Consider the following 21687-nt stretch of genomic DNA (forward strand, 5'->3'; position numbering starts at 1 on the left):
AATAATCAAAAGAACTCCTATGCATCATTTTTCGTATTATTTTTACTGCTTAAATAGAGAGTTTCTCTTTGAACAAGCTTTCTAGATCATTCACAGCATCCATTATAGAGGCTGGCTTATCGCCCATACCTTGGAAAACATTACCTTTACCACCGGCTTTACCTCCAATAATACTGGATACCTTTTTGGCAAGCTCTGAACCATCAACACCCTTGGATAAAGCAGCATTGGATATATAACAACCGTGAGCAACACGACCTTCAGGGTCATTACCCGCTAATAAATAGATTGACTTGTCCTTGACACTGTCATTGGATTTCATGTAGTTAATGGCTTCGGTAATAGCTTTGGCATTTGGAGAAATATCAATAAATTTAACTAAGTATGGTGCGTTCTCATTGATTTCGAAATATGTCTTCACTTCATCTAAAGTCTGCTTGTTTTCTTTCTTGGCTCTTGACTTAACTTCATCCTTCACAGCTTTTTCAATTTTGTTGAATTTTTGCTTCAGTTCATTCTTCGTGATAACAGAAATTGATAGTTGACCAAGTTTGACACCAAGTTCCTTTAATTTCTTTTCTTTGATTGGAGAAAACGGCAGCTTATCTGCGGCAGCCAAATCTGCAGCGAATTGTTCAGCCAATCTTTGAGCTTCAAAGGCTTCAGTACCAGTAACAGCAACAATTCTTCTAATACCCTTTGCGATACCGCTCTCTTCTAGAATGACAAAGTACTTAATATCACCGGTTTTGTTAACATGAGTACCACCACAAAATTCAATAGAGTATTTGGACCATTCTTCATTAGCTGGGTTGGCCAATAAGTCCTCAATTGGCTTACCAACAGAAACTACACGAACCGGATCTGGATATGTTTCTCCAAAAACAGCACGAACACCATCGATGGATTTTGCCAAGTCTAATGGAATTTCCTTGTAAAAGACTTGCAAGTTTTCTTTGATTTGCTCGTTGCAGATATCTTCAACTTTTTTCAATTCATCGCTTGTTACTGCCTTTTTATGAGAAAAATCGAACCTCAATTTTTCTGGAGCAACTAGAGAACCCTTTTGATCGATATCATTGCCTAGAGTTTCCTTCAAGGCAAAGTTTAAGATATGTGTACCGGTATGGTTATTCTTGATAGGGAAACGACGTAGTTCATCGAATGAAGCAATAATCTTGTCGCCAACAGACAACTTACCTTCTTCTAAAGATCCAGTGTGAAAAACAAAACCGTTATATAATTGAACGTTTTCAACGTTGAATTCAGCAGCATCATCAATAACAATTTTACCGGTGTCATATTCTTGACCACCTTGTTCAGCGTAGAAACATGTCTTATCTAAAATAATACCGTATTTTTTACCTGGTTCGGTGATCTCATCCACAAACTTAGAACCATCGTGCAGTTTCAAAATGGTACTTTCGACGTTGGCGCTACCATACTTGAATTCATCGTTAGTCTTAGGTACTTTAGCGTCGTTTAACTCAGATAGTTCATGGACGTTTAGTTTAATCAAATCAGTTTGGTCCTTCTTACCACCTCTTTTGGATGCTTCGTATGACTCTTGTTTGGCTTTTTCGAAACCAGGGCCATCAATTTTCAAGCCTTGTTCTTCTGCCATCAATTCAGTTAAATCGACAGGGAAACCATAAGTGTCGTATAACCTCCAAACTTGCTTACCATCTAATGTCTTAGACTCAGTCTTGGAAGCAGCAGAAGCATACTTTTCAAATAGTCTTTCACCACGATCCAAGGTTTTGGCAAACGAAGCTTCTTCTTCGTCTAAAATTTCGAATAGGAAGGAAGGATCTTTGGCTAATTCAGGGAAGATATTCTGAACCTGAGCAATCAAAGTTGGAGCCAAGGTGGAAAAAAAGTTGCCGATTGGATAATTCATGTATTTGCGAGCATAACGTGCACCTCTTCTTAGAATACGTCTCAAAACATATCCTCTACCTTCATTGTTTGGAACACCGCCATCGGCAAGGGCAAAGGTCAGAGTACGGACATGGTCTGCCAGCACTCTGTAAGCCGTATCGATACCATCCTTGTCATCTTCGCCAAAATTACCAGAATATGGTCTGACTGAAGTGATTTCTTGAATACGTTCGAATAATGGTGTGAAAACATCGGTATCGTAATTGGATCTAACATCTTGTAGGACAGAAACCAATCTTTCGAACCCCATACCTGTGTCAATATGCTTTGCAGGTAGAGACTTCAAAGAGCCGTCTTGTTCTCTGTTGAATTGAATGAAAACCAAGTTCCAGACTTCTAAGACATCAGGGTCGTCCATGTTAACCAAAGAAGCTGCGTTTCTACCACCTATTCTATCATAGTGGATTTCGGAGCAAGGACCACATGGACCTTGGTCACCCATCTCCCAAAAGTTATCCTTGGCATTACCAGGTAGTATATGGTCATCAGGAACACCGACATTTTTCCATAGTTCACGGGCCTCGGCATCAGGCTCTAACCCTAATTTTTCATCACCTTCGAAATAAGTAACGTATAATCTATCCTTTGGGATACCATATACTTCAGTCAATAGAGTCCAGGAATAGCTGATAGCTTCTTTCTTGAAATAGTCACCAAAGGACCAATTACCCAGCATTTCAAAAAATGTATGATGATAGGAATCCTTACCAACATCCTCTAAATCGTTATGCTTACCACCAGCTCTGATACACTTTTGAGAGTTGTAGGCCCTTTTCAAAGTGTAGAAATCAGAGGCAGGATCGACGGTACCTAAAAAGATAGGTTTATATTGGTTCATACCAGCATTAGCAAAAAGTAAAGTTGGATCATCAAATGGAACGACTGGAGATGATTTGACAAATCTGTGCTCTTTGGACTTGAAATAGTCTAGAAAGGTGTTACGGACGTTAGTTGCGGTCCACTTTTGCTTATCGCCGATCGTCATTATGGTTCTAGTTGATGTAGTTAATCGCTTCTTGAAAAAAAGAGTCAAGTTCCTGAATCCGGTAGCAGACGTCGTCTTGTTTCAAATAAGAAGATGTTGGAATCACGCCTCTTTTCTAGGACTTTTATGAACTCGAGTACTTAATAAAATTATTTTCTATTTGACAGTAGTCGCCAATTGCGCTTTTCTTGTTTTACTCACCTTCCATCGAGCGAACTGAAAAAAAAAAGGAAAAAAGAAACGGCCAAACCGTTGATCGTGATAAAAATGGATCAGGGCCCAAATTTGTTAGGACTAATCATTGTTATTACTTAGGGCATTTGTCATATTTCTATTATAATAAGACTCCAATAATAAATATCATAGATTTTTGTATTTTTATTGAACAAGAATCGATAGTTTCATTGCTTCTGAACAGGCTGATAATACAACTGGCATGAGTTGTTGTCATGATTAGAGTACCATCCAAGATCTTCCATCCAAGATCTTTCACGTAATGTATAGATGTAATCCTCAGCATATCTTAGCTAAACATAAGGCTTTAAATGCTCTTGAGGTTATGGTTACCCGAATTGTGAAAAACACATAATACGTGTACTTGTTATTACAGCGTAGTTAAGATCAGTTGCTCTAGGGGAATAATAGAATAAGATTGTATATGCATATGTATTCGTGTGAGTGCCTTTGTTGATCATGAGACTACTAGGGCTGGTATGGTTGGTATTGTGTACGCCGCTTAGTACATTGGCTCATAACTTACGATATGGTATACCCGAATCAGTTCAGATCTGGTCTATTTTAGTCCACTTACTGGACGATCTTGATGGTCAATTACTAGCAGAATTATATCCTTTGGTCATTGGGTTAGATGACGAGATTGACAATGAAGAGGATCTTGTGTCGGTAACTGCTAAGGCGTTAAAGGAACGATACGGTAAAGAGGATGTAGCTGATCTGCTGGAATTGTATGTCAGTCTTTATCCGATGGGTATAATGCAGTACAGTACCAATTTTAACGCTAAACAAGAAAATATAGATGGAAGCTATTTTGTTTTAAATGGCAATAGGTACAAAAATCCAGACGATGTATTCTACTTGAAATCTAAGGATTTGATAAGCCAGCAGAAAATCCCAGATATTAATGTTATACAACCTTATGATGTTGTTATTGGCGCTAATCCAGAAGCGCCGATAATAATCTTTTATGGCTGCCCCACGGATCATAACTTAAATTTTGAAGAATTTAATAGGAATTTGTTCATGGAAGCTATGAATGAGGAGGGAAAAATTAGGTTTATTTGGAGGGCAACATGTTCTCTTGAGGGAGAAAACGTGGATTATCCATTAGATTTCCCACTTGAGATTACTTTACAAGATGGCTCTAACACGAGCTCCATACCTCAATTGGAGAAAATCTTATCTACTGTACCTGATGAAATATCAGTTGAAATTAAGCATGATGATCAGCTTCATGATCTAAAATTAGAAGATTTACGTGGACTTGACTTAAAAGTAACGTCACTGATCTCTAAATTTTACCAAGATAATAAGGATATTATAACAACGTTAAATTTTGCTAAAAATATCGTTAATAGTTTTCCTTTAATTTCTAAACAGCTAACCAAGATATCTTCTGTCAACAAAGACATAATAACCAGTAATGAAAAACTCAACAGTAAAGGTTTTGATTACAACATGTTAGGTCTTTATATTAACGGACAAAATTGGAAAATTACCTCATTAGACGTGTACAATCTGCTTAATGCTTTAAAGATTGAGCATCAGAGTTTGCTAAAAATTGCAAATCTTTTAAAAAGTCTTGATCCTTCAAAGAGCGAAGTGGATGCCAAAGTTTTACTGAATAAGTTTTCTCAATTTTCATTGGGGAAGTTGCAAAACTTACAGCCAATAAAAATGGATCTTCATACCATTCCAGGATTTTCTGAATCAGTAGTGTATTTTAACGATATCGAAAATGATCCGCAATATGGTGAGTTAAAAAATAATGTTCAAGCATTTTTCGATAAATCAAAATTCGGCGAGCTGCCTGAGATAAGGCAAAACTGGTCGGAGATAATATTTGCTATAGATTTTGCCCACTTAGAAGATAGTGAAGTCAAGGAGGCATTAAGTGGATTGGTCCGTGCGGTTAACGTTGTCTCTCAGGGCTATCCACAAAGAGTCGGGCTTTTACCATTCAGTTCTGACAGCGATAAATCCGTTGTTAATAAAATTTATGAACTCAAAAATTCTCCTAACGGTTTGACGGAGTTGAAAACGTTTTTGGAAACAATGTTGCTATCTGACGGTCTCACTTCTAATAAGAAAGCATCAAAGTCTACATCAGTTCCAGATACTCCTCATCTACTTGATGAGCTTCAAATTGGTGAGACGTCAATCATTATAAATGGTGAGATTTATCCATTCAAAAAAAATACTTGGAACTACTTAATCGCCAAAGTTATAAAGAAGGACACTGACTTTATTCGTAAGGAATTGAGCATTTCCTCTTCGAAAAACAAGCAAATTAGTGTGAGAGACTTATTACATTATAAATCTGCAAGCCTGAGACATGATAAATATACACCAAATTATTTTGCTGACTCACTTTATTCTTCTACCAACAATACAGCATTGAAAAATATATGTTCAGACAGAATAACCTCTTACACTAAGGATGAAAAATATAATCTATTACATACTATCACATTAGTGGATGATTTTAGTTCCATTCATGCTTTGGAGAGATTGATGAATTTGTTAGATTCCTCATTTGTTGGTGTTAGAGTTAGGATCATTCATATAGGAAACTTTTCAGACATTTGGTTTCAATTGCGTGACAGCCTTTCCCAAAATGATCCAATAGGCTCAATAAAAACACTTGTTTATGAATTGAGATTTAATAAGAGAAAAAGTAAGATATACAACAGGAGTGTCCTAAAGCAGTTAAACCTCTATGAATGGCTTCCTGATGTTCCATTATTCGAACTGGAGAAGGGTCCATTTTTTGTTCTAAACGGTAGATTTATTCATCTTGATGAAAATGAAGTTCCAGAAACAAAGCATTTCGAAGCAATTATAAAGAGAGAAGCTACGAGAACTATTGATTCAGTTTTTGCGTTGGACTTACTTTTCCCTGGTTTTTCTGAAGAAAGAATTGATCCAGATTTAATAGAAATGATCTCCTCAACTTTAACTAAACTGTTTTACCAAGGTACACGTATATATGGTAATGGTATTGATTATACTACTGAAGGAAGTTTACCTAGAATGGATTTGAGCCACTTCTTTGAGCCAAATAATTTGACAATGTTTGAAGATGGAAAATCAACTTCTATAGATTTACTGTTAATCTTAGACCCGCTTGAAGAAAGATCACAACTGATTCTTTCACTTGTTGAGCAGTTTAAATCTTTGAAATTTGTTAATATCCAGGTAATTTTAATGCCGACTCTAGAATTAAACGTTGTTCCTATTAGAAGAATATATGTTGATGATGCAGATATTGTCAAGTCAGTGGCTTCCGAAAATAACAAGTTCAATTTGAGGGTGGATATCGAAATGAATGCCCCAACCTCTTTCGTTATAGGTAATAATTATTATTTGAAAAAATTGCTCATAGAAGTACATGCTTTCTCTAACAAAACAGTCCTTTCAGCCGGCAATATTGATGGTATAGGAGGGGTATGTCTAGCACTTGTCGATCACGATGGAAACGTTATTGACAAGACCATAACGATGAAAACTTTTGGTTACGGACAATTTCATACCGACAGGTTCTTAAAGGGTGGTAATATAAGAAGTTGTGATTCAAGGTATTCTGTTCAGTCTTTTTCTATTGACGGGCATCCAGACTTTACTCCATCAGAATCGTTGGACATACTGTCCTATTGCCCACAGAAAATTGCTGTTCAAATTGCAGAAGAACCTTCACATCAAGAAGAATACAAGGAAGATGGTGACGATGAGACAACTATCAATATATTCACTGTTCTAGAGGCCGGACAAGAAGAGGAAGAGAAATATAAGCTAATGATTTTGTCCATTTTATCTAAATGTTCTAAGACTCAAAAAGTAAATTTTTTCGTCCTCAATCAGCCATTTATTTCCAAGTCTTTAAAAAAGTCATGCGAATACATAAGTTCCTCAGAGGAAATGAGAGGCAATATCATTTTCCTGGATTATGAGTGGCCGCTATGGTTGAGACCGCAAAGATTTTCTTCAAGAAGAATAGACGTCTCCAAATTTTTATTCTTAGATGTCATTATACCTCAGAATATCTCCAAAATAATCTATATGACACCAACTGAAACGCCTTTTGATCCCTTTGATATGTTTCAATTTCAAGACCTCAAGCGTGCTCCTTTAGGACTTTTTCGGATGAGTGGTGATGGTTATTGGAAAGAGGGGTATTGGGAGAAAATGCTAAGAGAGAATGATTTAGAATTTTACTCTTCTGAACCGGGCTTTCTTGTAAACTTAGAGAGGTTTCGTGAATTAGAGGCCGGTGATAAATACAGAATTCACTATCAACGTATATCTACAGATGCTAGATCTCTTGTCAATATTGGCCAAGATTTGGTTAATAACCTACAAATTGAGGTTCCAATTAGATTTCTCAAGGGATCTTATAAGAAAAAATTGATCGCTGATGATGCAATTGTTGCTGAATGGAAAGAAGAAGTTAATGCGTATGTATCCTCTCTTGGCGGTGAAGAAGTTTCTCAACAAAGCGAGAGTAGTGATCAAAATAACGACAAAGCCATTCCTTTGCACGATGAACTATAATTTCTTGTATCAATAGTCTCTTATATGGCAGTTACAGGAGCTCTCGAGGAGTATTTCTGTGCATAAAGCTCCTTTTGTAATGGACTACGTATATACGCTTTAAGACATAAACTGTGTCTCGCAACAAGCTTACTTAAAAAATCCAATAGGACAAGGATAGAATTTAGCTTTTGAGGAAGCAGTATAAAAGTTCTTGTTTGTGCTTTCGTGACTCATTTGATTGTTCGATGACAAGAACGCAAGCTAAAGTCTCTTTCGCTCTTTTTTTTTTTTTCAGCAGATTGCAATCAGCGATGAGACCAAAAAAGGAAAACAAGATATGGGCTGATGATTGCCTGAATGGTTTTCGATTAGTTTTATGAACACTTTTTTTTTAAATGGGTGAACTGATATTTACTCTCTTTACGGATATTGAAATAAGCAAAGATTGTATTATCATTTGAACCAAAGAATGACGGTGCCATTGTGGCAAAATAAAATTGAGAAAAATCACATGGTTAAAAGAGCTTTATCAGCTGATATAACCAATAACATTTTGAGTAGTTCAAATACAAGCTCAAACGAAGAAAATTCTGGGAGCTCTTCAGCAATCAATATACGGTCCGGAACAGCGGTCAATACGCCTGTTGATGGCAATAGTAATAGAAAGAGGCTTGCATGCACGAATTGTAGAAACAGAAGGAAAAAATGTGATTTAGGTTTTCCTTGCGGAAACTGTTCAAGGTTGGAACTAGTTTGTAATGTTAATGATGAGGACTTAAGAAAAAAACGTTACACTAATAAATATGTAAAGTCTTTGGAAAGTCATATTGCTCAGCTAGAGACCAACTTAAAAAACCTCGTTCAGAAAATCTACCCTGACGATGAACAAATGTTAAATCGAATGATGGTAGGTGACGTGATGTCAGCTCTTCCAGACAGTTCCCAAGTTTTAATCGGCTATAGTGACCACACTCCCTCACTTCCAATTCCTGCAACTAGAGGTACATTCATTGTTGATAATGATAAGGCTAGTCAATCCATGTCGTCATTCAAACAACAAACAGACACTCCAAGCTTGAATTCGACTTTTTTCAATACCCAAAAGCAAAATTTCACAGAGTCTCTTGATGATCAGTTACTCGTACGAAGATCAATAACACCACAGGGTGAAAAAAAAAAGAAACCGTTAGTAAAGGGAAGTCTTTACCCTGAAGGACCGGTAAGCTATAAACTTAAACAACCAGCTAAATCAGAGATTCTGTTGCCTGCTACTTCATTGGTAGCATCTGCAGAATCTACTTCCTTTACGGATGGTATTGCAGCAAATAATCCCATCTTGGCTAATGGTGAATTGAAGAAGCGTATATCGGATTTGAAGACCACCGTTATTGTAAGAGGACTGAATGACGATAATCCTAACTCTATCAATAATGATCCAAGGATTTTGAAATCACTTTCCAATTTTTACAAGTGGTTGTACCCTGGTTATTTCATTTTCGTTCACAGAGAAAGTTTTCTTTATGGCTTTTTCAATCACTCTAAGAATAACTATGAAGACTCAAATTACTGTTCCGTCGAGTTGATTTATGCCATGTGTGCTGTGGGTTCGAGGCTTACTCCTGATCTACAAGAATACTCAGAACTATATTATCAACGGAGTAAGAAGACTTTACTGCAGCTCGTCTTTGATGAACAAAGTACAGCCCGTATCACCACTGTCCAAGCCTTATTTTGTTTAGCCTTCTATGAGTTGGGGAAGGGAAATAACCAGTTAGGATGGTATTTCTCCGGTCTAGCTATCAGGGTCGGCTATGATATGGGGTTTCAATTAGATCCCAAAGTCTGGTATGTTGATGACAACAATTTGCAGTTGACTCAAAGCGAATTAGAAATAAGATCAAGAATTTACTGGGGTTGCTATATAGCAGATCATTTTATCTGCTTAATGTTGGGTAGAACCTCCACTCTAAGCGTTAGTAACTCTACCATGCCAGAATCAGATGAACTGCCGGAAGTCAATGGTACGGAAGAGTTCAGGTTTATTGGAACACATGTTTTACAGATATCCTTGCCTTTAAAAAATTTAATAATCTTATCAAGACTTGTGCAAATCTTTACCTCTAAAATTTTTATCGAATCAGAGGACATAGCCCAAAAACTGAAGTGTTTGAACACTTTCAATTCTCAAGTTTATAATTGGAGACAATCTTTACCGGAGTTCTTACAATGGTCCAAGGCTCTTATCGAGAACGATGATGTATCCACAGACCCCACTATATCCTATTTTTGGTATTGCTACTATATAGTGCGGCTTACCTTCAACAAACCGTTTATAGAAGACTCTCAAGAATCTGAAACAGTGGTTATAGAGATCATTGATGATTTGAAGACTTTGCTGGATAACTTCGGGAAGAAATTTGGAAACTATACGAAGGGCAACCTTTACCAACTTTATTCATGTCTATTGGCCATCAACTGTTTGAAAAAGCTGAAAGAAACACGTTCCAGTGAGCTAGACTCGTGGAACACACAGTTGGACTTTTTCAATCATATCTTTTACACACAGTTATATCCGGCATATGAGCTGCCGAAAAGACTACAGGAAGATACGGAACTGGAAACAGAACAAGAAAACCAGATGTTGAATCAAGTTGGAAACATTAACTACACACACGATTTCTCACTTTCTCACGAGATTGACGATCTTATCAGAGAGTTGTTTGGAGTGGGAACACCGCAAAAGCTCTGACGAGCCATTTTCTTTTACCATCTTTTCCTTATCGGCGGCTAAAAGGCGATGCGGTGCACAGGCGCGGGGTCCCTGGAAAAAAGAAATGTTCATATCAACGTTTCTTTTTCTTATTTTGTGGCTCTTCTAGAAGGATTTTCAATTAGCATAGCCTGGGTTGAAAAATTTTACGGGATCTTATATATCTAAGATATATACTCTAGTTTAGGTACTCAGAGAGCGTTACTGGAAGCTGAAGCATAACACATATTTGAAGAGACGTTTCAACTCGACTATAATGCTCGATAACATACAATTTCATTCTCCAGCACCGGAACATTCGCAATTAAATGGGTGTATTAGCGGAAATCCCGCTTCTCACAGATTAGGTTACAAACTCCACCAGCAAGTACAGAGGTTTACGATGGTCAGGGATAATATTGAGGAGAGTTTGAACTTGATAGAACCCTCGCATGAATCTATATCCGATAGTAGCGATGTACATATTATCGACGCAAGTGCCGATGACTACCTAATACCTTCACCACCATTGTCGCCTAAACTGAAACAATCGTCTATTGTAAATCAACCTCAATTGATCGGAATAAATAAACGCGACCATGGTGAGCTAATCATGTTGACCCCTGTTTGGCAAGCAGGTCTAAACTCTCAGAGATATAACTGCAATACGAGGAATTTCTTATCGCAATATAGCTTCTTCCAAAATATGAAGACGATGAAAAGAATGCCTGTCAAGGAAAATAGAAGACTGAAAATGGCAAAACCTGTCATCAGCTCAGAAGTACTACCCAAGAGAAGAAGATACGATAGGAAAATTAAGAAAAAATCAAGGGAGCTGTACGATAACGATGAAAGCGGATTTGAAAATTATGATGAAGAAAGTAGCTCCACTCAAGAAATTCCTGTTAGATCAGTGACTCCAATACGTCAAATTAAAAGGCCTCTTCATAGTATTTCTTCACCACTAGCCTCACAGGGCGTGGTGAATAATGTTCCAAAGTATATCCCAAGTATGTCGTGGGAAAAGTTGCCAGATTATTCACCCCCTTCACGCACTTTACCCAATGGTAACAATAAAGTTTTAAAAGTGGAATGGAAAGGTTCTCCGATGGACCTGAGTCATGATCCTCTTAAGGAGCATCTGCACCCTGCAGAATTGATTCTTGCACAAATCCTGAGACTCCCATGTGACCTTTATTTGGATTCAAAAAGAAGGTTTTTTTTAGAAAAAGTACATAGATCCAAAAGGGGGTTGCCATTCAGGAGGACAGATGCTCAAAAGGCTTGTAGAATAGACGTTAATAAAGCATCACGGTTATTTGCTGCATTTGAAAAGGTGGGTTGGTTACAGGACAAACATTTTGAAAAATACCTATGAAGGAGCGACTTTATAATTGCGTATCTTTTTCATGGTTAAATGGGTAAATTTGAGAGATACAGAATATAAAAGTCTCGTTAGGTAGCGCGCACATGAGACGCTTTAAATGGTTAAGGTTTAAATTATGGTTTTTTTATTTTTGAAACACATTTAATATATTATAATTATGGTTTAGTATATAGATTCGTATATGTTTAAGGGTTTTTCTTTTTATTAGTTATCTGTTCGATTGTTATGTTATCAGTGTGGTTATTGATTGTATTACGACTCAGGAAAAATGCCTTGAGAGTTTGAAGTGGTTAATATTCCTTTCAATATCTTTTTTGTACTTAATTTTTTTTCAATTCAGTAGTCGCCAATTTCTTCATAGCAGGCGAGCAATTTCTTTCTGTATTCTACCATATTTGTATCCCAAAGCTCTGCTGCCACAGCATTTAGTGGGGACTTGTTATTTGGCTCACCCAGTAAGGATTGTAGTGATAATAGTATTGTTTCTACATTATATACTGCAGACCATTTCTCTTTCAAAATATCAAGACATATGTTTCCACTTTTATCAACATTTGGATGCCACATTGGACTCACAAATTTAATCTTCGGTGGATGGAAGGGATAGTTTTCAGGAAAATTCAATGAAATCTTGAATTTGAGGCCACTATATGGCGTTCCTTGAGGTCCCGTAATATATCCCACCCAATACGTTAAATCGTTATCGTCTACAGGGAACGCACTAATGCTCTGCGTTGCAGAACTAAGTAACTGTAGTAATTCATTCTGTAGACGTTTTGTAACGCAACCACCTTCTTGTCTTGACATTTTTCTTGGGCAGGCTTTAATTCATACAAGTCTTGTGTTATTGAAAGTATCTAAAAGATATATAGTTCCCCTCATTACCTGATAATTCATTTATGCCAGTGTTGGAATTATATTTTGTGTCGCTGTTTTCTCCATTTTTAGACGCTCCTTCCTTGAAAATATAACGATAATGACATCACTAAAAAAAATACTGTTTACGTTATATTTGAGCCAAATGTAATTCGGAATTGTACTTCATTTTTTATTGGTATTGTATCGACCTTGCTGCGGATTAACACTTTATGCAGGACGAGCGACTATTAATATTGCAGTAATGTTCAATTATTTATATTAGCGTATATCAATAACGTATATTTCTATCTATGTTATTTTTCTCATTTCCTCCGCCCTAATCACTATCACTTGATTCATCTTCATCGCTTTCGCTGGTATTTTCCTCATATACAATTTCAGAACCGTTGTCTTCTTTCACTTCTGGTAAATCTAGCTCCTTATGGCTCTCCTTGTTTTCGGTAGAAACTTCATCATCAAATACAATCTTTTTGTTTGACACTATAGGGAGACTCTCAGCTTGGGAACGGGTGCCGTTATGACTATTACCTTCTTCATCAGCATCGCTTATTAAAGTACCATCCACAGATACAACTCTTCCCGTAGTGTAGACATTTCTCACTGTGAACCTTAATTTTCCGTCGATAGGTTCACCATTAGAATCTACCCAGTGACCTAAAGACCTGTTGCCAAAAGAAAATTTGCCCAGACTGTTGTTTCTACCATTGTTATCCTTGTTATCTTCGCTATTATTGTTACCATTATTTTCATCTACGTTTACCACGTCTGCATCTTCTTCCACATCGTTGTGGACAAAGGTCCAATCCATAGGAATATTGTTTTTCTTGATACTAGCATTAAATGCATCATGAATCAAAAGACCAATATGTGAAGCTGATTGAATGAAAATGTAACCTTCCAGGACGTCCCCAACTTGTGGTTGCCAAACATATAGATTTACATGACACCAAGTGAAACTGAACGGGGTGTCTGGTGTAACTTTTATCAGTTTTTCTGATGTATCTTCTTTGCTCAAAGGATCGGCATTAAGAATCTTTAAGCCTTCGTAACCTAGCACAACACCTCCAACTTTGTTGTTATATTTCATTACTAATGGGTTTAAATGCTGCTTCATGATACCTTGCAAAGGGTTTTCTAGATACATTGGTGCCAGAGAAACGTAGAGAGCGATGGGAACACGCACTATACAATTAGAAGTCCCATTTTTATCATCAATGGGGTTTGTAACCTGTTTTTTGTGTTTCTTGATGAACCTTGAGGCCTCGCAATTCTCATTGGCTCTTTTTACCTGTGACATCATTAACTTCCAGTTCTTGTATTTTTGACTAGTTTTTTTACTACCAAAAGCGACGAGAGAGCGTGTGATCAAAGCCTTTTCTGCTTTATAATATTGCAAATGTATATCAGATTAGCTATCATACCTGCGATGCCATTAGTATTCCACTGTAGAGAAAAATTTTTTTTCACAACACCCATACTTTCTCATCGATATTTTTCACTCATTAGTGACAGTAATATTTACTGTCAAGAATACTCAAATGCGACACTATAGGTACTTCAAAGCATTTTCAGCAAGTTTGCAAAACATCAAATATTTTCCGTACTGTATTTTAATCCATAAATACTTGGTTTTGTATCAGAGTTTGACTTTATAAGGATAAGATTTAATCACGCTAAAATCTTGTCCGCTATCACAGGACCGTAAAAGACATAGTTCTAAATATCTTGATATTCTTCATGCGTCCAGTCACTATTTGATTATATTAGTCGAGAACATTTTAAGAATGGATCTAAGCGTTGCGTTTCATCCACATGAACGCTTATTCTCTTCATTAACTTTCATTACCCGTTCTCTTCGGTATTATTCAGTGAAAAATTTTGGCAAAAATAAAAAAAAAGAAAATTTTTTTTTTCAAATCTCATCTCATCTCTTGAAGAAGAGATTCTTTTATTTTGTTTGACCTCTTCATCAAAAACAAAGGAACTGCGCTAACATTTCTGGTCTCAGGTTTCCATTAACTATACAGTTGAAACTTTGCCCTTTTTCTGCTTTTTTTTGTCCGTATTTTCGATTATAATTGAAGCAAGAAAGAAAAATGGATATTTCTAAACCAGTTGGTTCTGAAATCACATCCGTTGATTTCGGGATCCTAACTGCTAAAGAGATTAGAAACCTATCCGCAAAGCAAATTACCAATCCAACAGTTTTAGATAACTTGGGCCATCCAGTATCTGGCGGTCTATATGACTTAGCCTTAGGGGCCTTCTTAAGGAATTTGTGTTCCACTTGCGGTTTGGATGAAAAATTTTGTCCTGGTCATCAAGGTCACATTGAACTACCTGTCCCTTGTTATAATCCATTGTTCTTTAACCAGTTATATATTTATTTGAGAGCATCATGTTTGTTCTGTCATCATTTCCGTTTGAAGTCAGTGGAAGTTCACCGTTACGCATGTAAATTGAGACTGTTACAGTACGGTTTGATAGACGAATCTTACAAACTAGATGAAATAACACTGGGCTCTCTTAACAGCAGTATGTACACTGGCGATGAAGCTATTGAAGATAATGAAGATGAAATGGATGGTGAAGAGGGTAAACAATCGAGAGACATCTCTTCCACTCTACTAAATGAACTGAAAAGTAAGCGCTCAGAATATGTCGACTTGGCTATTGCTAAAGCTTTGTCGGATGGCAGAACTACAGAAAAAGGCTCTTTTACCGCTACTGTCAATGATGAAAGAAAGAAGTTGGTTCATGAATTTCATAAGAAACTATTATCTAGAGGTAAGTGTGATAACTGTGGTATGTTTTCGCCAAAATTCAGAAAGGATGGTTTTACAAAAATCTTTGAAACTGCATTGAATGAAAAACAAATTACAAACAACAGAGTAAAAGGTTTCATTCGTCAAGATATGATTAAGAAGCAAAAGCAGGCCAAGAAATTGGATGGCTCTAATGAAGAGTCTGCAAATGAAGAAGAAAGTTTTGATGTTGGTAGAAACCCTGCCGCTAGACCAAGAACAGGATCAACATATATCTTATCTACTGAGGTGAAAAATATTCTGGAGACTGTTTTCAGAAAAGAACAATGTGTTCTACAGTATGTATTTCACTCGAGGCCTAACCTATCAAGAAAATTGGTCAAAGCAGACTCTTTTTTTATGGATGTTATTGTTGTTCCGCCAACTAGATTCCGCTTGCCTTCCAAGCTTGGTGAAGAAGTTCATGAAAACTCTCAAAATCAATTGTTATCAAAGGTTCTTACTACCTCATTATTGATTAGGGACTTAAACGATGATTTATCGAAATTGCAAAAGGACAAAGTCTCCTTGGAAGACAGAAGAGTGATTTTCAGTAGATTAATGAATGCTTTTGTCACTATTCAAAACGATGTAAATGCTTTTATTGATTCTACCAAAGCCCAAGGAAGAACTAGTGGTAAAGTTCCAGTTCCTGGTGTAAAACAAGCCCTGGAAAAGAAGGAGGGTTTATTTAGAAAGCACATGATGGGTAAGCGTGTTAACTATGCTGCTCGTTCTGTTATTTCTCCCGACCCAAATATCGAAACTAACGAAATTGGTGTCCCACCTGTTTTTGCTGTTAAGTTGACCTACCCAGAACCAGTAACCGCTTATAACATTGCAGAGTTACGTCAAGCTGTCATCAACGGTCCTGATAAATGGCCTGGTGCTACTCAAATTCAGAATGAAGATGGTTCTCTTGTTTCCTTGATTGGTATGTCTCTAGAGCAGCGTAAGGCGTTAGCTAATCAACTTTTGACACCATCTTCAAATGTTTCCACCCACACTTTAAACAAAAAGGTCTATCGTCATATTAAGAATAGAGATGTAGTCCTTATGAATCGTCAACCAACCTTGCATAAAGCTTCCATGATGGGTCACAAAGTTAGGGTGTTACCTAATGAAAAGACCTTGAGATTACATTATGCTAATACAGGTGCCTATAACGCCGATTTTGACGGTGATGAAATGAATATGCATTTTCCACAGAATGAAAATGCTAGAGCAGAGGCACTGAACTTAGCAAACACTGATTCTCAGTATTTGACACCAACGTCTGGTTCCCCAGTAAGAGGTTTAATTCAAGATCATATTTCTGCTGGTGTTTGGTTGACAAGTAAAGACAGCTTCTTTACCAGAGAACAATATCAGCAATATATCTATGGCTGTATTCGTCCTGAAGATGGACATACCACAAGATCTAAGATAGTTACTTTACCTCCAACCATATTCAAACCATATCCACTATGGACTGGTAAACAAATCATCACAACAGTATTGCTGAATGTCACCCCTCCAGATATGCCTGGTATTAATTTATTATCTAAAAATAAGATTAAGAACGAATATTGGGGTAAAGGCTCTTTGGAAAACGAAGTTCTCTTTAAGGATGGTGCATTGCTATGTGGTATTCTAGATAAGTCACAGTATGGTGCTTCTAAGTACGGTATTGTTCATTCACTGCATGAGGTTTATGGCCCAGAAGTCGCTGCCAAAGTACTATCTGTGTTGGGTAGATTATTTACCAATTATATTACCGCTACAGCATTTACGTGTGGTATGGATGACTTGCGTTTAACAGCGGAAGGTAACAAGTGGAGAACTGACATCTTGAAGACGTCCGTTGATACTGGTCGTCAAGCCGCTGCGGAGGTTACTAACTTAGATAAAGATACCCCAGCAGATGACCCAGAGTTGTTAAAGAGGCTACAGGAAATACTGCGTGATAATAATAAGTCAGGCATTCTTGATGCAGTTACATCATCTAAGGTTAATTCCATCACCTCTCAGGTCGTTTCCAAATGTGTACCAGACGGTACTATGAAAAAGTTTCCATATAATTCCATGCAAGCGATGGCCCTTTCTGGTGCCAAAGGTTCTAACGTTAATGTTTCTCAAATTATGTGTCTGTTGGGTCAACAAGCTTTAGAAGGTAGAAGAGTACCAGTAATGGTCAGTGGTAAAACCTTGCCTTCTTTTAAACCTTACGAGACAGATGCTATGGCTGGTGGTTATGTTAAAGGTCGTTTCTATTCTGGTATCAAGCCACAAGAATATTATTTCCATTGTATGGCTGGTCGTGAAGGTTTAATCGATACTGCCGTTAAGACGTCTAGATCCGGTTATTTGCAACGTTGCCTGACAAAACAGTTAGAAGGTGTCCATGTATCTTACGATAACAGTATAAGAGATGCGGATGGTACCTTGGTGCAATTTATGTATGGTGGTGACGCCATCGACATTACTAAGGAGTCGCATATGACTCAATTCGAGTTCTGCTTGGACAACTACTACGCATTATTAAAGAAGTACAACCCGTCAGCACTTATCGAACATTTGGATGTTGAATCAGCCCTGAAATACTCCAAAAAGACTTTGAAGTACAGAAAGAAACATATTAAAGAGCCTCATTACAAACAATCTATAAAATATGACCCTGTTTTAGCAAAATATAATCCTGCTAAATATTTGGGGTCTGTTTCTGAAAACTTCCAAGATAAATTGGAATCTTTCTTGGACAAGGGTTCCAAATTGTTCAAATCGGCAGATGGTGTCAACGAAAAGAAGTTCAGGGCATTGATGCAACTAAAATATATGCGTTCTTTGATTAATCCAGGTGAAGCTGTTGGTATTATCGCATCGCAATCTGTTGGTGAACCTTCAACACAAATGACGCTAAATACCTTCCACTTTGCTGGTCACGGTGCTGCTAATGTGACTCTTGGTATTCCTCGTTTAAGAGAAATTGTTATGACTGCTTCTGCTGCTATTAAGACTCCACAAATGACATTGCCTATTTGGGATGATGTCTCTGACGAGCAAGCAGATACTTTCTGTAAGTCAATTTCAAAAGTTCTATTATCGGAAGTGATAGATAAGGTGATAGTCACTGAAACTACCGGTACTTCAAATACTACTGGTGGAAATGCGGCTCGTTCGTATGTTATTCATATGAGATTCTTTGACAACGACGAATACAATGAAGAATACGATGTTTCTAAAGAAGAGTTACAAAATGTAATATCTACACAATTCATACATTTGTTAGAAGCTGCTATTGTGAAGGAAATTAAGAAACAAAAGAAGACGACAGGACCAGAAGTTGGTGTTGCAGTACCAAAAATGCAAACTGATGTTGCAAGCAGTTCTTTGAACACGAAAAGACTAGAAGAAGACAATGATGAAGAACAAAGTCATAAGAAAACTAAGCAAGCAGTTTCATATGATGAACCGGATGAGGATGAAATTGAAACTATGAGAGAAGCTGAAAAATCTTCTGATGAAGAAGGTGTTGATTCCGATAAAGAAAGTGATTCTGATTCTGACTCTGATGAAGACATTGACATGAATCAACAAATTAATAAGAGTATTATGGAAGCTAACAAGAATATGAGTAAGATGCAACGTGATCGTCAATCGGCCATAATTTCTCATCATAGGTTTATTACAAAATACAACTTCGATGATGAATCGGGTAAATGGTGTGAATTTAAGTTAGAATTGGCTGCAGAAACAGAAAAGTTACTGATGGTTAATATTGTCGAAGAAATTTGTAGGAAATCTATCATTAGACAAATTCCCCACATTGATCGTTGTGTTCATCCAGAACCTGAGAATGGAAAACGTGTACTTGTTACAGAAGGTGTTAATTTCCAAGCTATGTGGGATCAAGAAGCATTTATTGACGTTGATGGTATTACATCCAATGATGTTGCTGCTGTTTTGAAAACATATGGTGTAGAAGCTGCCAGAAATACCATTGTGAATGAAATTAATAACGTTTTCTCCCGTTACGCTATATCTGTTTCTTTCCGTCATCTAGATCTTATTGCTGATATGATGACTAGACAAGGTACCTACCTGGCCTTCAATAGACAAGGTATGGAAACATCTACTTCATCGTTTATGAAGATGTCCTATGAAACTACTTGTCAATTCTTGACCAAGGCCGTTCTGGATAATGAACGTGAACAACTAGATAGTCCTTCTGCTAGGATTGTGGTAGGAAAATTGAATAATGTTGGTACAGGTTCATTCGATGTGTTGGCAAAGGTTCCAAATGCTGCTTAGAAGTTTGCAAAAAGGTTCCATAATTATTACGATTTAATATTAGTATTGAAAAGAGAAAGTCAAAAGAGAGGGGAAAGAATATGCGAAAGAGTAGTATTATTAGAATACCATCCTCATTCCTATCTGGTTTTTACCTCTTTTATCTTGTGTGTTATGTAAATTAAGAAAGCTAGGGGATTATAAAGTACACCGTCATCGAGCAGATATATATGCGTGTAAACTATACATGTATAGAGAGTTGTTTATACCTTATAAATTTAATATTGTGTTTATACATATGTGACACAGTCACTGACTTATGATTAATTGTTAGTGCCCTTAACTTACCCTGCATATCCTGGACAGAGTGTTTCATATCTAAAATTATTTGTCACAGGAGTGAAGAGCAATTGAAAGAAGAAGCGGTTTTTAATGTTGTGATAAGATAGTTTGTCATTATTATGGTACATAATTAAGGAACCTGTCAATGCTTATGCATTTGTCCATATATACATTTCTAGCTTTTTTGAATTGGTTTTAGTGTTATGTTGATATTGTTGTAGTTCGTTAGGTGCAGACATTGGTTTGGTCTTCCCCTTCATTGTGCTAATCACAGCGAGCCCTTTTAGGCCTCTCTGTAGAGCAGAAGGAGTTTTGTTTCCGTTGTGGCAGTTTTGATCGAATGATGTTGGAGTCGTCACGTCTTCTTTGTTTTCTTTCCACATTAGATATCGGGGAGGCAAAAGATGTAAGTCTGAGACCCTTTTGTGAACCTAACCCCCAATACATTTCATTTTTTTTTATTAGTTCTTGATAGTTGATGAATCCTGTGGCCCATAAAATTTTCTCATCTCTTACCGTCTCAGGAATTGTTGCAATAGATTTTACGAACTGCAGAGCCTGATAAACATTGAAAGTCGGATTTGCTTTTAAAACATTAGACATCAGTAGACTTATCAAGTTTTCATCGCAACTACCATTCTCTGAAAGAATAAGTATATTACTGTCAGTATTCTCGCTTTGAATAATAGAGTATTTGAAAATTGTAATTAGATCGTTAAAGACTTGGAATTTGGCTTCGTTGGCCACTTGAAAAATATTTGTGCGAGTATATTCGGACTTGTTGCCATACAGAAGCTTATCTAGTGTTGACACTGAGTCATTGGAATGGTCGAACTGAACGTATGCGTTTCGGTAATGAGATTCTGGTGGTGGAGTAAGTGGTTCACCATTATTATTAACACCGCTAAGGAAATCGAGATTATGGATCAATTGTTGTAAAAGTGAAGTATTCTGCCAATGGTAGGAGCTTATTAAATCGTTATCTGTTGGTATTTGAGAATCATTATCAATGTTCACAATCACTATTTCATCGGCCATGTTGGAGCGAACTTCATGATAGATATGTGATAGTATTTCGGTCGATATATCAACGTTTATGAAAAACTTAATGTTGTTTTCGAGTAGAAAATCCGTATGCGTTAGGGAATGGATGGAACCGAAAAATATATGATTGTCTAACCTCTGGGGAGTGTTTGTGTCATTAAGCTGCTCTAGGATAGTCATAATGTTTTTTTGCCCAAGAAAACAGCGGGAAACGAGTAGGTATTTAGCGATGCTGTATTACTGTAAGTTGGCTAATAAAGGATTCACTGCCATGGGTGAGCAATAGAGGGCTTATTATCAAGTTCAAGAAAGCACATTACAAGCAAGAGATAAAGACAGTTGAAAGTAAAAATCATTGCTACGAGGCAAGAAAACGAAAACAGATGAAAAAAAAATTTTTCAATTACGACATGAGAGGGCCTTAAAGTGAAGTGAAAAGAAAAACGTAAAAAAAGAAAAACTAATAATCCCAGACCAGCAATATGATTAGAATGTTTTTTTTTATCTTCTTTTCAGT

General features: G+C 36.9%; 8 protein-coding genes across 8 annotated transcripts; 4 read left to right on the top strand and 4 right to left on the bottom strand.

Annotated features, from left to right (window-relative positions):
• Positions 1 to 49: 49 nt before the first annotated feature.
• Positions 50 to 2926, bottom strand: ALA1 (alanine--tRNA ligase; the record flags this gene model as incomplete). The annotated part of the gene is made up of 1 exon (XM_056225967.1): positions 50 to 2926. The coding sequence occupies one exon, from the start codon at positions 2924 to 2926 to the stop codon at positions 50 to 52; it is 2877 nt and encodes a 958-aa protein (XP_056079732.1).
• Positions 2927 to 3619: 693 nt separating this feature from the next.
• KRE5 (Kre5p) lies at positions 3620 to 7714 on the top strand (the record flags this gene model as incomplete). Its single annotated transcript, XM_056225968.1, has 1 exon — positions 3620 to 7714. The coding sequence occupies one exon, from the start codon at positions 3620 to 3622 to the stop codon at positions 7712 to 7714; it is 4095 nt and encodes a 1364-aa protein (XP_056079733.1).
• Positions 7715 to 8165: 451 nt separating this feature from the next.
• TEA1 (Tea1p) lies at positions 8166 to 10445 on the top strand (the record flags this gene model as incomplete). The annotated part of the gene is made up of 1 exon (XM_056225969.1): positions 8166 to 10445. The coding sequence occupies one exon, from the start codon at positions 8166 to 8168 to the stop codon at positions 10443 to 10445; it is 2280 nt and encodes a 759-aa protein (XP_056079734.1).
• Positions 10446 to 10722: 277 nt separating this feature from the next.
• SMKI15G4680 (uncharacterized protein) lies at positions 10723 to 11823 on the top strand (the record flags this gene model as incomplete). The annotated part of the gene is made up of 1 exon (XM_056225970.1): positions 10723 to 11823. The coding sequence occupies one exon, from the start codon at positions 10723 to 10725 to the stop codon at positions 11821 to 11823; it is 1101 nt and encodes a 366-aa protein (XP_056079735.1).
• A 345-nt stretch (positions 11824 to 12168) lies between these two features.
• Positions 12169 to 12639, bottom strand: UBC11 (putative E2 ubiquitin-protein ligase UBC11; the record flags this gene model as incomplete). Its single annotated transcript, XM_056225971.1, has 1 exon — positions 12169 to 12639. The coding sequence occupies one exon, from the start codon at positions 12637 to 12639 to the stop codon at positions 12169 to 12171; it is 471 nt and encodes a 156-aa protein (XP_056079736.1).
• A 388-nt stretch (positions 12640 to 13027) lies between these two features.
• On the bottom strand, positions 13028 to 14008 carry RPA43 (DNA-directed RNA polymerase I subunit RPA43; the record flags this gene model as incomplete). The annotated part of the gene is made up of 1 exon (XM_056225972.1): positions 13028 to 14008. One exon carries the CDS (start codon positions 14006 to 14008, stop codon positions 13028 to 13030), a length of 981 nt encoding a protein of 326 aa, XP_056079737.1.
• A 799-nt stretch (positions 14009 to 14807) lies between these two features.
• Positions 14808 to 19805, top strand: RPA190 (DNA-directed RNA polymerase I core subunit RPA190; the record flags this gene model as incomplete). Its single annotated transcript, XM_056225973.1, has 1 exon — positions 14808 to 19805. One exon carries the CDS (start codon positions 14808 to 14810, stop codon positions 19803 to 19805), a length of 4998 nt encoding a protein of 1665 aa, XP_056079738.1.
• A 585-nt stretch (positions 19806 to 20390) lies between these two features.
• SMKI15G4720 (uncharacterized protein) lies at positions 20391 to 21350 on the bottom strand (the record flags this gene model as incomplete). Its single annotated transcript, XM_056225974.1, has 1 exon — positions 20391 to 21350. One exon carries the CDS (start codon positions 21348 to 21350, stop codon positions 20391 to 20393), a length of 960 nt encoding a protein of 319 aa, XP_056079739.1.
• Positions 21351 to 21687: the final 337 nt, after the last annotated feature.

Source organism: Saccharomyces mikatae (genome assembly GCF_947241705.1).
Source record: "Saccharomyces mikatae IFO 1815 strain IFO1815 genome assembly, chromosome: 15".
Classification (NCBI taxonomy): Eukaryota; Fungi; Ascomycota; class Saccharomycetes; order Saccharomycetales; family Saccharomycetaceae; genus Saccharomyces; species Saccharomyces mikatae.